The sequence below is a fragment of the Benincasa hispida genome, chromosome 8, assembly GCF_027475165.1.
Source record: "Benincasa hispida cultivar pf3 chromosome 8, pf3_genome.v1.1, whole genome shotgun sequence".
NCBI lineage: Eukaryota > Viridiplantae > Streptophyta > Magnoliopsida > Cucurbitales > Cucurbitaceae > Benincasa > Benincasa hispida.
Genome location: NC_143485.1, coordinates 30,217,885 through 30,233,060, shown reverse-complemented (window position 1 = coordinate 30,233,060; position 15,176 = coordinate 30,217,885). Strand labels below are relative to the sequence as shown.

General features: G+C 33.6%; 1 protein-coding gene across 1 annotated transcript; it reads right to left on the bottom strand.

The window, feature by feature from the left end:
• Positions 1-396: 396 nt before the first annotated feature.
• Positions 397-13,461, bottom strand: LOC120082821 (vesicle-associated membrane protein 722-like). Its single transcript, XM_039038149.2, has 5 exons — positions 12,778-13,461; positions 10,013-10,154; positions 9,818-9,938; positions 2,555-2,617; positions 397-804 (listed from the first exon to the last, which is right to left on the bottom strand). The coding sequence occupies exons 1-5, from the start codon at positions 12,965-12,967 to the stop codon at positions 652-654; spliced, it is 669 nt and encodes a 222-aa protein (XP_038894077.1). The 5' UTR covers positions 12,968-13,461; the 3' UTR covers positions 397-651.
• Positions 13,462-15,176: the final 1,715 nt, after the last annotated feature.

The window sequence follows — 15,176 nt, the reverse complement described above, 5'->3', positions numbered from 1 at the left end:
CATATTCCATCTGCATAAAACTTGCCAAGTGTAAACTAATTCCTAAACAATGATGAATACTACTAAGTAAACTCATGGCCTAACTCAAAACTCCACACACCAAGCCCCACAATTGTCATTGTCAAACAAAGACCATCTCCTTCGCACAAATCTTATTTACATACTTCCCATTCAACATACCATTTCTGATGCGAGTGGAGGAGAATCCAGATCTGACCTTTGACCTGTTAGTTGAGAACATAACTCTAGACCTGTGATGAATATCAAAGACCCTTTAGAGCATACACACTTGCACCTTTTACATTCTCCTCTATGAAGTATAAACAACAAATGGCTCTATCCAAAACACCCACTCACAAAGTAAGTGGAGGAAATAAGTAAGTAATGAATAGCACATTAAAGCAGAACAGCACATTTTTATCACCAATTCAGAAAATCCAACCCTCATGTTGTCTTCTGACAAAAAAAAAAAAGATAACGAATAATATAGGTTATCATTCACACGTAAATTTAGCCTTTTAACAAAACAGATATTCTGCACTTTGTTTAACGTTTACTACATACACAGCCAAATCATGTATATTACTTCTCTCTCTCAAAATATCATCATGCCAAAAGATTTCAGTGTGAGGTTCCTCCTTGAGAAAGTATTCATTTACCACCACAGTTGAACCCACGGCAAACTGACAGGACTATGATAAGGATCAACGCTATCAAAATCCCCAAAACAATCAACTTTATCTTCATGTTTTGAAGCCACATTTTCCTTCGAATTTTTGTTCCACTACTCTTAAAGTCTTGTGCCTGTACAACAAACCAAAAAAACCTTAAAGAGGATAAAAAGAATGCACCTACCTATTGTCATTGGTTATGTGTAATTATAAGATCATAAAGAATGTACCTCGAAGGCTACTAATGGGGGATAGGTTTCCCAAGGAACTTTGTGAATCATTCCTTACTTGGAACCATATTCTCAACAAATTTACATGCTCACACAAAAAACTGAAATATAAATTTGACAACCATCATAGTGATGGTATGCACCTATGCAGCTAGTCATTACAATTCGCTTGATAAATATAGTTGAGAACGATAAAAATTATGTAATTAAGATGTCATCTCAGCTTTGGAACCATTTACTATCACTTCTCAAACTTTCCAACATAACTCGTCAATGAGTTCTGTCACACTTCTGCCAAGTTGCTAACATGCACAAAATTGAATGTGTAACAATATATTTGCAACTATGGACCCATTTGATAATGTTTCCATTTCCTCGTTCTTGTTTTCCGCTTTTTAAGGACTAAAAATAGGAATATATTTGATAACTATTTATGTTTCTTATTTCTTGAGGAAGAAACATAAACAGAAACTTGTTGATAATCATTTCTTGTTTCTCGTTTTTTGTATTTTTTTCTTACATTCTCTTATTTCGTAGTTGAAATATAATTTCATTATATAAAATAAAAAATATATAGCATGCATTAAAATATAAAAATAATTATTTCACATTTACATTATCAAATATACGTAAGTCTCAATGCAAAATTAATAGCGATCATATAATTGCCTTTGTCATTCATACGTTGCTAAAAATCGATTTGCAATATTATTTCTTACTCAAGTCATTTGTCTTAAACAATATCTACCCAAATCTATCTAAATTATATTATTATGTAAATGTCGACATTATGGCGGTAAAATATTAAAGTGAACCTAAATGAATATGTAAGTAAACAAAATTTATATATTGCAAAATTCTATCCTATTTCAAATATACTAAAAATTAAAATTAAAAAATTAAAATAATATATAAACATGCATATTGCAAAATTTAAAATTCAAAATTCAAAATTCAAAATATATTTAATTATACATGTTGAAAATTTGAAATTTGAAAATAAAAATAATATATAAATCTAAATATTGGTTTTTCACCCAGAAAAAAAAACTAAATATTGAAAAGTTTTAAATTTAAAATTAAATTAGCATATAAATATAAAAAAATAATAAATAAAAACAAAAGAAAGAAAGAAAGAAATATAGAAAAAATAATATAGAAAAGAAAGAAATGCAAAAACTGGAAAAAACAAAAAACAAAAATAATAAACAAGATTAAAATAAAAATTTCTAAAACAAGATTAAAGAGTTTGAGGCACATTGCCTACCACCAAACAAACACTGGTATTTAGTTGATTAAAGAAACATGTTCTAATAAAAATAGAATCGACACATGGAGATAATACTTTTTATACTTTCTCAAATCTGACCCCATTATTAGAAACGTTTCTCAAATTTTAGAAACAAGAAACAGAAATCGTTATCAAACAAGTCAGTTGCTTACAAAATGAGAAACAGAAACAAGAAATAGTAAACGAGAACGTTGTCAAACGGGCCCTATATTACAAAAAATCTGGCCGAGTTTCAACATTGTGGACATGGTTCAGCCAACTGAAATGCTTTTGTTTCCAGTCAAGAACAACGTTCATAAATAAATATTGAAATCCAAAGTATCATTTCATTCATGCGGTCATGGAAAAGAGATGACACAAACCTGGTTATGAAGGTTTTCTGTCTTATCCACTAGAAGTTCTATCTTCTCTCCTCTATCAAGAACCTGCATCAATAAGGATCATGAATGAGAATACCCGAAATGCTATTTGACATAATATTACACTTCCTTTGCATATTCAGTTGAAACATAGACTCCACACCCCACCCCCCGACCTTTTTTTAAAAAAAAACGGAAAGGGCATTCCCATGACACAACAGACAAAGTGAGTCCTTTTACCTCTTAAAAAGGGTGAAATAACATCTCTGAAAGATAGCAAGAACAGCAGAAGAATCAAAAGGAAATCAGATTATGCCTCAAGAGGTAGGTCTCGAGGGTGCAAATGTGTGCCAACCAGGACATTGCAACGTAAACACTATGATATACTCATACCCTTTTTTTATCGAAACAACTACTTCCATTGGGAAATATGAAAGAATACAAAGACAACAAAAACCAAACCCACAAAACCCTCTAAAAGAAAGGGTTTCCAACTAAGTAAGATACTACTTAGAAGATAATTACAAAAAGTCTTCAAACCCGAACTCCAAGAGAAACATTAAACCTCACCATGATCCTTCCCCAAACACTATGTTGATCCTCTCCCCCAAATATTCCACAAAATAGCACACATCCCAACAGACCATAAAAACCAATCTCTCTTTGAAAAGTAGATGGAGAAGGAACTCCTCGATCATATCCCGAAACCTCTCTCTGGTGAGCTAACTCGTGACCGAACTCTTGTAAGAAAGAGTTCCACATAGATCTCACAAACTAACTCCTCCAGAGAAGGTGATCCAGGTTTTCCTCTGAAGATGAATACAACAAAAAGGCCCGATCAGTGTAGACTTCTTCCTTAAAAGCCTATATATACCCATACCTTCTTTGTGTTTTTTTTTTTTTTTTTTACAGAACCAACATTTCCATTAAAATAAAGTCTAAAATACAAAAGATGGGGGATACTGTCTTCTGGTTGGATTGATGATCGGTTGATTGGAATGCTCAATGGTTCGAAGCCGAAAGGGGAAGCTAAAATCCTTCAAGAGTTCGTGTCTGAGAGCTTTCCTTTGGGCCTACTGGTTAGAGAGAAACAAGAGGATTTTTTAAGGTAAGTTGTCCAACTTTAATACTTTTTGTGGCTTCGTATAGCAATTCTCGGTGGTATCATAGCAACAAAAGGTTCTTTTGTAATTATCCATTGATCGTCAACAATTGGAGGAATTATTTGTAACTAGTTTCCTTTAGAAGGGAGATGTCCTTCCCCCTCCCCTAAGCTGTATCGTCTTCTTTCTCTTTTTAATACATCCAAGTTTCTCATGAAATAAATAAATAAAAATATAAAAAAGACAGAAAAGGAACCACCCTAAGCTAAAGAAAAATTACAAAGAAGGTCCCAACTTGCATAAACTGGGAGAGATTATAATTAAATAATGGGTAAAATACACAATTGGTCCCTTGTTTGAACATTTAGTTAAGTAATCAAAACTAGCACTTTCGATTCTTGAGATTTGAGTATAGTTTTTATTCCGTCCGAAAGGCTTCAGAAGTGATGTGATTGGTCCCCAAATTTGAAACTTTTGGTCCCTGGGTTTTTAACACATGTTTAATTTGGTTGAGTTGTCAAAACTAATACTTTTGGTTCTTGAGATTTGTGTTTATTTAATTTGGTTTGAGAGATTTCAAAAGTGACATATTTCGTCCCCAAATTTTAAATTTGATTTCTAATTGGTCTCTAAAGTTTGATTTCTAATAGGTTCCCAAGTAAAAAATTAAATAAATTTCCAACTCACTTGAACAATGTATATTAGCTTTGCAAATACGAGGATTTTACTGCCGCATTATCATCAACTAATGGCTGACACTACTTGAATCATTTAGAAACTCATTTCAAACTTCAAGGACCAATTAAAACCAAATTCATGCATCGGAGACCAAACATGCACTTTAGAAATTTGGATGACCAAAAAGAAACTATATTCAAATTTCAAGGACCCAAAGTGTTAGTTTTAAAAGCCTAGGGACGAAAGTGAAACTAAGCTCAATCGAAGGAACTAAAAGTGCATTTTACCCCTAAAATAATGCTTGGGCTTTTGTGCACCATAAACAGGAAAATCTTCATCCAACAATATCCCAAGAGCATCCACAGTAAAGAGAATCGTGGAAGATCCTTTAAATCTTTCTCAAAGCATAATCTCCACAAAAAGGTGCCCGAAGTACCATAAATGCCAAATATAGAAAACTCCAATTACTGCCAGTAAAATAAAAGCGGGGAAAGGGTCACTATGATCTTCATGAACTAAACAACAGGATGAGAATTGCCTTTAGGGAAAAGAACCATGCTTTTTGCAACTGTTAAGTCATCTTGGGGAAGACATCCAGAGGACTTTACCCTTTTCACGCAATTTGCTTCCACACCATATAAATCTATCAACTGACCAAGATTTTATCAAATAAAATAAAAGAAAAGAAAGAAAAATAAAGCAATTGGCCAAGATAGAGTCAGTTTCCAAAAGAGCACGAAAAAAAACTAGGCAGAATAGCTTCCAGAACCATCAAGATTCCTAAACCTGTCATTGGGAGATTGGCCAAGGATAACTCCATGTAGACAACTGAAGAGTCATCCCGTTTGATACACTCTGTCATTTTGTTGCCTCCTAAAGGTAAGGTTCATTCCTACTGTCCTCAAAACAATAACTAATCACAATGCTCAAATGAGTCTGTTAAATGATAGTCAAGGGAATTGCTTGATAAAGGCCTCTCATCAAAGGTAAAGAAACTTTGGACGAGAACATTGTCTCTCCTATCAAACTTTAACTCATACCATCAGTGAGCAGTGCGCAGCATCTGGAAATGCGGCTCAAAGGATTTCTACCACTAGAAGCAATGTTTATCAGCCAGCACATAGAGCTAGAAAAGTACTTGTCGATTATCTTTCAGTAAAGGCCTCCCTAATCAGCAGGTCTAACCTTCCAATTGTCAAGATCACAACCTCCTGAGTTCCTATCGCCCCTCTTCCACGAGAAGTCCTCTCCCCCCGCGGTAGGCATTACATTTCTCCAATTACTCAGTTTGCTGAGGATTAATTTCTTCCACTAACTTCCGAAACTTCAAAAAAAAACAAAAAAACAATTCCATCCAGAAGCCACTTCAAGATACATCAAAGACAGGCCATGATCTCTAACAAGTTCCTTCACATAAGTCATTGATATCTACACCGGCTATGACAGATCTAAACCAGTTAAATTTCAAGCTGAAAATGATTTCAAGAAGGGAAATCACTTAAGAAAGATTGTTGAGCATGTGGATCCTTACATTACAAGAGTAGAGGACATTTTCGGTAGCAAATTGCAAGTTAGTAGTAGAGGACATTTTCATTAGCAAATTCCAAGTGATTAATGCACACCATATCCTTTCTGAAAAAACCTTCAAGGACAGCTAAATACATCAGCTGATCCAAAAGACTGCTTAATACAACAGCTGATCAGCTAAAATCACAAGGACAAACAAAAAGGAAGAGGTGAAGAGAATTGCTTGCCTAAGACAAAAGACTTCTAACTACAATCAGCTTATTTGCTTCCTCCTTGTTATAAGTGGATCGTTTTTTAATAAGAAATGATTTTATTGGTGAATGAAATTTATAAAAGGAGAGGCAAAGAAAAGGCCCCGGACCAATGGGTTACAAAAGGCATCTCAGTTGGGTAAAAGAAGGAAAGACTACAGGAGAAGAAAAGAGAAATCAATTTACAAGAGAGGGCTAAGAGGAAATTAAGTGGAAGTTAAGCCCCCAAAAGTGGGAAACGGTGAAACGGTGCCTTTTTTTTAGAAAGGGCAGGACAACCAGAATCAAGGCTGCCATATAGAGTACCCCAATATATTTTCTTTCTAATTTCAAAATGCCTGCTGCTGATGTGGTGAAAGAAGTTATAATAAATTCCTTTCAGCAAGGAGCCGACAAGGAAGTTGCTTGCATCTAGTAATTGAAATGTGGTCTTAATGCCTATGAAGGCAGGAAACCTGGAAAAGGGGATGTAGAAGAGGAATGGCTTGATCTTGCAAAATATTGGTTTAATTCCTTTCAGCAAGGAGCTGACAAGTTGCTTGCATCTAGTAAATTGAAATGTGGTCTGCCTATGAAGGCAGGAAACCTGGAAAGGGGGATGTGCAGAAGAGGAATGACTTGACCTTGCAAAATATTGGTGGAGATCTCCCACCAAAGGCATTTTTTATGGCAAAATATCATCACATATATGGGAGTGGTAATATGGGAAGGACTACCAATAGGTGTCATTCCAACATTTCAAATAGTCGAGGCCCTTTGGGTTATCATTATCCTTCTTGATAAATCTTGTGTGCATTCAAACAAAAGTTGCTCGTATGTCTGGGTTTCAAATGGGTGTTGAAACACATAAAAACTCTCCAGTTCCTTAAGAAATGGTAGGACCTTTGACAAAAGAAGATAACTTGATTTTGATTTCCCTTTTTCTTTTAATAACACCAAGCCAGGTTCTTTACCAACCCATACAATGGTTTTCATTAATACTCAGAAGTGGTACACAGATTGAGGGCAGAGGATAAGACATCACATAACCTCAGTAGGAAACGCAAAATAGCCCTACACTTTCATTTCAAATGTAGAAATCTCAAGACAGGTCCAATTGGTGGATGACAACATCATCTTTTTGGAGGATGCTAGGCATAATAGAAAACTGTTAAACATGTTTCCAACATGTTATCACTTCAGAATCAGGATACACATCAACCTAAAGTTCCTCGAGTTTTGATAATGATTCCTTGAGTTTTAAAAGAAATACAAATGCTAGAGAGGTAGTGTACTCCGCCAAGATGCAATGATAGAATTAGTGGCAAGTTTCAATTGCTATCAAAGTTGCTCTCAGATACAGTTTCCTGAAAATTCAAGAATTTTCCAACAAATATCATAATTTTTAGGCTAACAATGAAAATCAAGTAATTGTAATTCCAAAGGCTATCTTCAAAGTTTTGTAAAGTGCTAAATGTCCAAAGAAGAGAAGTATTTTTCTGGTTTTTCTTAAGAATGGTATGAACACTTGTGATAAGTCCAAATCCATGCATGATTTATCGTCAGCTCAATGTATCATATGTAAGAAAAACTTACTGATCATTTGAACCCTTCGGCTCTTACTCAAAAACTCCGATTGAACCAGATAACAAAGAACTCTTGCCTGTGATCTGATCAAGTCATATTAGAGAATCTCTTCCAGTTGTTCATGGCTCTCATCCCTTTAAGAACTTGGCATTCCTTTCCATCCACAATATCAAAGCTTCCATTTCAATTTTGGTTTGAAGGAAACAGAATAAATTATGGGGCGTATATTGTAGATTCACAGTAATACAGTATACTGTTTCCTTAGCCTCTAACTTGGACATTCTTTTTAATGTTTTTGGCCATTACTCTCAATGGAGAGTTTTTCGAAGATTTCCCTTTAATTTAGCCAGATGGATGCCTTTTCCTACTCTCATATTCTTTCATAAATAAAAAAATAAAAAATAATCAGCCTACGTTTACTATAGTTGGGGTGCAATCAGACCGATACTCTTCCTGTAGTTGAGACATTCGAGTTTGGAAAGACAGTTGGCTAATTTAAGTGTGTGCAGACTCCATTTCCAAGATAACGTAGAATGGGGAGTCTACCTTTGAGACAAATCTTGTCCTACAAAGGTCTTTGCCTGACAAGAAAACTACTGAATGGGCTTCTTTAACCTGATCAGCGGCAAGACTCCATAATCTGGAAAGTAGAAAAGTCAGGGGAATCAGAATCACCCTGCTAGTCTCTGTTTAATTATAAATTAGCTGACTTGTTTCCTTCCTGATGAGTTTTCTTTGGCAGGAAATTTAGGATTCCTAAAACAAGTGAAGTTACCAATCCCCCTCTCTTGACAAAATCCCATAAACCTAAACCTTGTTTTGATATCCCACTGATGCATCCTGAATTATCACCTAAGTCAAAAGTAGAAGTGAAAACCAAGAGCATTTATCACCTAAGTCAAAAGTAGAAGTGAAAACCAAGAGCATTTATTCTTAAACTATCACTTTTCTAGCTATATTTCTTGGTCTACTCTCGACATCTTTTATTTTTTATGGTTTAACCCTCGTAATAATAAAAAGTTCCTTGTTTGACTACTTTCAGAACAAAGCTGCACGTCCTTATTCATACCCATTGAAGAGCCTTTTCATTGTTTCCAATCGCTTTGACTTGTGTCTGAGAATATCTTTACCTGCACAATTGCTTCCCTGTACAGATCTCTTTTTATAACTCAATCGTTTCCTAAAGAGTAATTGGAAATAACTAGGGCTCCATTTTAATCTGAATAAATGAGGTTGCTTTCATTATGTTTGTTTGGTCACTATCTACAAATCCAAACTATTGATTCATGAGAATTGCAATTTAATTTACTGTTTTTGTACATTTTTACAGTAGAAGATCAGGTTTCATTCAGAAGATGAAAGAACAAAATACAAGTACAGACCCATAAAAGAAGAGCCCTATCAGATTAGGGGAAACAACTACAACACGTTACATGAATGGCTGACAACTTTTGATAGCCATTTTGTACATATTGTCACTAATGAGATTCAGTTTCTTTTCTTATTAGAAAATCAAAAAATATACATAGATCAAGTGATCGACATTTAGGTCAAGACATTCTCATGCCACTTTGCAATCATCATGAACAAACCATCAAAGAGTACATTCAAATGAACAAATAATAAACTTCTAGGTAATTTAAATCTTGGATGTTATAGATAACTGCAACGTATAAAAATAGACATTCATTTACAGACTGATGCTACATCTGAACAAAATTGAAGGTTGGAAATAGCAACTAGTACAATTTATAAGACGCCATCTAATCAACATTGAACTATGCTTGGCAATATGAGCAGCATAAGAAACATCTTCATTCAAACTCTCTTTTGTTATTTAAGTTACAGTAGATTGACATTTTTTTCCCACAAGTTGCTCTCACCAAGCCCAAGGTAATTCAAACATAAATTTCAAGCAGAAAACAGTGTTCAAATGTGCTAAAATGTGTTGAAAGTTTTAACAATAAGGATAGAAAAGAGTTCGGTTTTCATTTGAAGAGGGAATAGGTGCGAGACAAGGCTAGAGAAAGAAGTCGTGATGCTAGTACTTTTAAAAATGTTCAAGAAATGGATCTAGAATTTGCATCTAATAGATCTAGAGAAAGCTACCAAGAATGTGCAAGATAAAATTGAATGCTTACCTTTTCAATATTTTCCATCATAACACCTTTCACTTCTGAAACCTGAGCTTTCACCTTTGCAAGCTTGCTAACCTCTTCAGGATGATCAACACAGTACTGCATATGTTCCTTCAATTTTGACCTGTGTATAAAATTATACTTCATCAATACTGAATACTCTATACACCATTCACAGCAAGTACTTTAATCAAATACCCAAATTCCTTGTTAAGACTATTGGCAGGAGCCATGGAAGCCTTTCCCCCTCCATATTTCGACACAAAATCATCCTTAATACGCTCCAAAAATGCAATGGGCACTTGTCTTCCTGCTGATTCAGTTGCAACTACGCAGTATGCTGCAATTTTCAAGGACGAGAAAAGCAAGGATGACTTCTTGGTTAAAGTTCAGTAATTAATAAAATACTACGCCACAGTACAGCCAAATATTTCATCTGGAAAGAAAACAGAAAAAGGGAGGGAAACCTTATTTTTCAAGGACTCAAAGTAAAGTGTGAGAAGAAAAAGAAAATTTCCGGTAAGGTTTTAGCATCCAGCCACAAGAAAGGTCATACTCAGAGTCGAACCACTATTTTTATCAAGAAAATAACAAGGCAAATTAAGAACTAAAAAATAAAAAGAGTAAAAAAAAACCTGCTGAGGGGAAAAAGAGAAAAAATTTCTCAGGAAGTATAACTGTATAAGCCAAGGGGAAACTTCAAAAGAAAGGACAGCAGCATTCACGAACTATCAGGAATAGCAATATATTGTTTCAGTTTAGATGGTTGACACTGGGTATTTATTCTTCCTTGTCAACCATCTAAATGGAAACAGTATATTGTTATTCCTGGGTACTTCATTATCAACCACATAAATGGAAACAAGACAGAATTTGAATCGTCTCAAGTTGAAGCCGATAAATCCCAAGTCATGAGCTAAGAAGCACAGACACTTTAGTTTGGTTAGCGTGTCCATGGCCGACACGTGTCAGACAATTGGACACTTGGACACTTGTTGGACACATATCGGACACTTGTTAGTGTAACACGTGTTAAACATGCATAGAACACTTGTTGAGTAGACTAAAAGGATACATATATGACAGTAATAATAACTTCTAGTGTGAAATACATCAAGATAGGTTTTTTAAGCATATAAATGCATCGACCCATTTACTTTGGATTTTTTTTTTTGTATAAAAATTATATATATATATTTTTAAAAATGTATATTTTGATAAACGTGTCCTTGCCGTGTCGTGTCCTAGATATTTAAAATATGGCATGTCGCCATGTCCTATCGTTTTTGTGCTTCTTAGGGCATGATCATACTATTCACATCAAATCATTTATAAGTGAAGCCAAGTGACTCGTTTATAGTTTTTCTTTATAGGTATCTTAGTTTTGTTCCATCACAAGTTGAGATGGGTATGACTCATCCAAGTGGTATCGAGCTCAGTTTAGATTTTTAACCATTTTATAAGCACAGCACAGTTTGCTGTCCCAGGTGGAGGGTTTTTTTTAAAGCCTTGACATTAGTTCTGTCACTTGTTTATTTCTTCAACTAAATGTATAGTTCGTCTTTAATTTACATGTCTTTTTTCCTTCACAAAATCTAGCTTTTATTGAGATAAATGTACATATCATTTTTCAATTTAATCCCTATCCCTAACATTTAAAAGTTTCCATTGTATCCTTTATATTAAGTTTTTTTAATCAATGATTTACAGTAAATAGACATTAAAATATGATTATGTAGAAATCTTCTTGTGAGAGATTATGTAGAAATTTAAATTTTGTATTTTTAAACATGCAAGTCTAGAGGTTAGCATAGGAATCTCCATATTGGTTCCATTTTCTCTGTCTACAACCAAGTTGCAAGTTAGGAAAATTATTAACAATAAAATCATGAGAAGCAAGTACTCCTCAAAGTTATGTGTGGGCATCTCCATATCATTAAAGTGAACTATGGAATAGTTCCAACTCAATTACTAAATTGGATTTTTGTCATATAATTACTTTCCTAATTAATTTTAGCGTCAATGTCATGAAATACTTGATTGAGAAATCTACCAAATGAAGAGTGAAACTGGAAAAAAAAACAAAAACAAAACAAAACAAAACAAAACAAAAAAAAAAACAAACAAACAAACAAACAAAAACAAAAAAAAAAAACACATAATAACGAAATTAATAGTAACAAAAACATTACGGAAAAATTATGTAGAAGAACAAAGATTGGATGAGAAATTTGATTATAAATTTTAAATGAGCAAAATAACTAGATTAAACTAGGCTATATTTCAGAATTACATCTTGTGCACTAAGCTTTAGGAATCACTAGATCGTAACAAATAAGCTAGCTCCCATAAGAAAAGAACCCTTGATGACTCAAGATAGAAACAACTCTAATTCTTAGAGTTAAACCCATTGACGAGATAAGAATAATCATAATAATTCTCACAGATATTTTCATTTTCTAGCCAAATAGTTCCCATCTTTAAGATCCTCTATTCTATATAGTAACCTAATTGAGAACAACGGAAAGCAAGGTCCATAATTGGGACAGTGAAGAAAAATTAAATCATATATGCTATAAATAAACCTCGAGTCTATCTTATCCTTTTACGTGATTCTTCAAAAACATCGAAGGATTTTCATATTAACTTCCAATGGTAATAAATTAATACAGGAGATAGAAGCAACGATCTAAAAAGAAAAGGAAGCTTTAACAATTAAACTCGCATAAATTCTCCAATTTCTCAGTATACAAACAAAAGTGCAAACAGGGTACTATTGAGGGATCGGGATTCTTCAGAATTACTCAATCAAAAACTTCCCAACTAGCATCATCTCTCAACATATCACATCCAGAAACAAAACATGATGAAAAATAATTGCAATAACGACAGCAGATGAATTATTTAAAAAGAATCTCAAAATTGAGGAGGGAGGAGAAAAGGGGGAAGGGAGTAGGACTTACTGTAACCGTTGTCAACGAGATAATTGAAGGTGTGGCCATCGCAATTGTAGGTGAATTTGTTATTAGCAGTGGGCAATTTCTGGAGGCATTGAAAAGCAATGGAATTGAAATTGCCACTGTACTCGGTGTACTCGGCGAGAATCACGGTTCCACGAGCGACAAAAGCGTAGATCAAAGACTTCTGAGCCATGTGAAAGAATGGAGCAAAAATCTAGGGCTTGGAGTGAAATAAATGAGCAGAAGGGTGGAAAGGGGAGTTTGAAGAGGTAAAGAAGAAAACCCAGATGGGGAAAATGAAATCCCAGCTCTTTGAACTCCGAATTTGGGGATGTAAAACGGAAGAAGAGAGAAAGGGAAGGAGGAATGGAAGAGGAAATGAGGGGTTTTATGATGAAGGTTAAAGAGCAAAAGAGAAACTGGCAAAAGAAGAGAGAGAGAGAGTAGGGAAGAAGAAAAGGAATATAATTATGGCTTAAAACGAGAGAAAGAGAGAGAGAGTTGAAGTGTTGAAAGAAGCATTTTTTCTGAAGGGTTTGAAAACTGACCTACGAACGAAAGTGCAAAGGAGAATCCTTTGTCTCCACTCATCCTTTTCATTCCATTATATGAATTAGGATTCATCTGTATATTATTATTATTATTATGAGTGTGTGTATGTATGCATATTCTAATACTAAACTCTACGGAGTTGGTTTCAATTATACTTTGATTTTTATAGTTAAATTTATAGATGAAAAATTTTGTATTTGTTTATGTTACTTAAGTGAAATACATACGAGAAATAAATTTCAGAGTTAAGGCTATGAAAAATATCCCCAATGAAATAATAGAAAATTGAAAGTATGGGGTTGAAATGAAGAAGACGACATCGGATATGGTTCACATATGTGTCATGTATCTTTTTTTGTTTATGTATTTGATGTGATCATATAAGTAAATAGGATTTTTTTTTCCAAGAATTTAATGGCAAAAGTTTGCAGGAATTGTTTTGAAACAAACTTGAAACTTCAAGGATTAAAATAAAACTTGTATAAGGGGTTGTTTGAATTGACTTAGTGAAAAATATTTTTCAAAAAATTATTTTCATTTAAACACTTTTGATTTAAAAAATACTTAATAAAAACAGTGATGAGTTTGCTCAAAAGTGTTCTTATATGACAAGTTTGTTTAGTTTATTATATGCTAAAAGTATTTTTATTAATGTCATATTACTTTGAAGAGCGGCTATAAAATACGATGAATTAATAATTTAAAATAATGGTTGTGAGAGTTGGTCGTCTAGGGTGGTAGCAACATGGGTTAGTGGTGATAGTTGTCAGAGGTGGTGACCGAAGTTGGGTAGCAGTAGTGGTCCCCGAAGTTGACTAGAGACAGTAATGACCAGAGATGGTGAGTCCAGAGGTGGTTGTCGAAGTTGGTCGTTGTCGGTGGTGGACCCTAAAGGTGGCCAGAAAAGGGCGAGGCATGGCAAATTGGCAACATAGTGGAAGTGAGGTAGATGACTATCGAGGGCTTTTAGATAAATTTTTCAGAACAATACAATTAGAGAGATATCAACCATTAAATACTCAAAAATTATTTTTCTAAAAGTTGATCGCAAGTGTTTCTCCTAAACCAACTTATTTCATAAATCTTTTATTTTTCAAAAGTTATTGTGAGTGATTATTAAATGCTCCAACTTTTTTCAAAATTATTTATTTTCAAAATTAAATACTTTAAAAGTTAAACCAAACATATCAAAGTTATAATTAAAACTAACTTCATAATTTAAGGAACAAAAATTATAATTTAATCCAAATTCATTTATGTATAAATTTCAAATCAATTTTTTAAGGATTCGGTAGGCACTTTAGATTTTTTATATATTTTTAGTGACAAATTTGTTTTGTAAAACTATCTTAAAAATCTTAAGACTTGTTTGGTAAATAATTTTGTTTTATGTTCTCAAATTAATGGAATACACATTTGATAACCCATAGAATATTCATTGGATAGTCTGTCTAAATTAACCGTTTTTGGATTTCGTGATCAAACAAAACAAATTTTAAAAATAATATTTTTATATTTTTAGGATTAAAAAACCATTAACAAATATAGTGTTTCATATCATGAACTCAATAATTTTGTCGAAATAAAATATTTAATATATTATATATTAAATGATATTACAAAATAATATTTATACAGTTTTTTAACATTAAAAGTAAGCTACGCACCTTGCTCTTCTCTTATAAGCAAGTAGCTTTGATTTGGAAATAAGCTGAAAGTCAAATAGTATGAGTTGAAGTGAAGGGCGCTAGTAAGTAATAATAAGTAGAGTGGAATACTGTTGGTTGAACAAAAGACGTATGACTTGAGAAAGTCAGATCGAAGATCTGTTGTCGAGAAAAGGGACCTAG

What these genes read in the sequence shown, in the direction of transcription:
- LOC120082821 (XM_039038149.2), bottom strand. Translation starts at nt 12,967, where the DNA reads ATGGCTCAGAAGTCTTTGATCTACGCTTTTGTCGCTCGTGGAACCGTG. An exon ending in AGTCTTAACAAGGAATTTGG is followed by an intron (nt 9,939 to 10,012) that starts GTATTTGATTAA and finishes TTTTATACACAG; the next exon opens with GTCAAAATTGAAGGAACATA. An exon ending in TGATGGAAAATATTGAAAAG is followed by an intron (nt 2,618 to 9,817) that starts GTAAGCATTCAA and finishes TTATTGATGCAG; the next exon opens with GTTCTTGATAGAGGAGAGAA.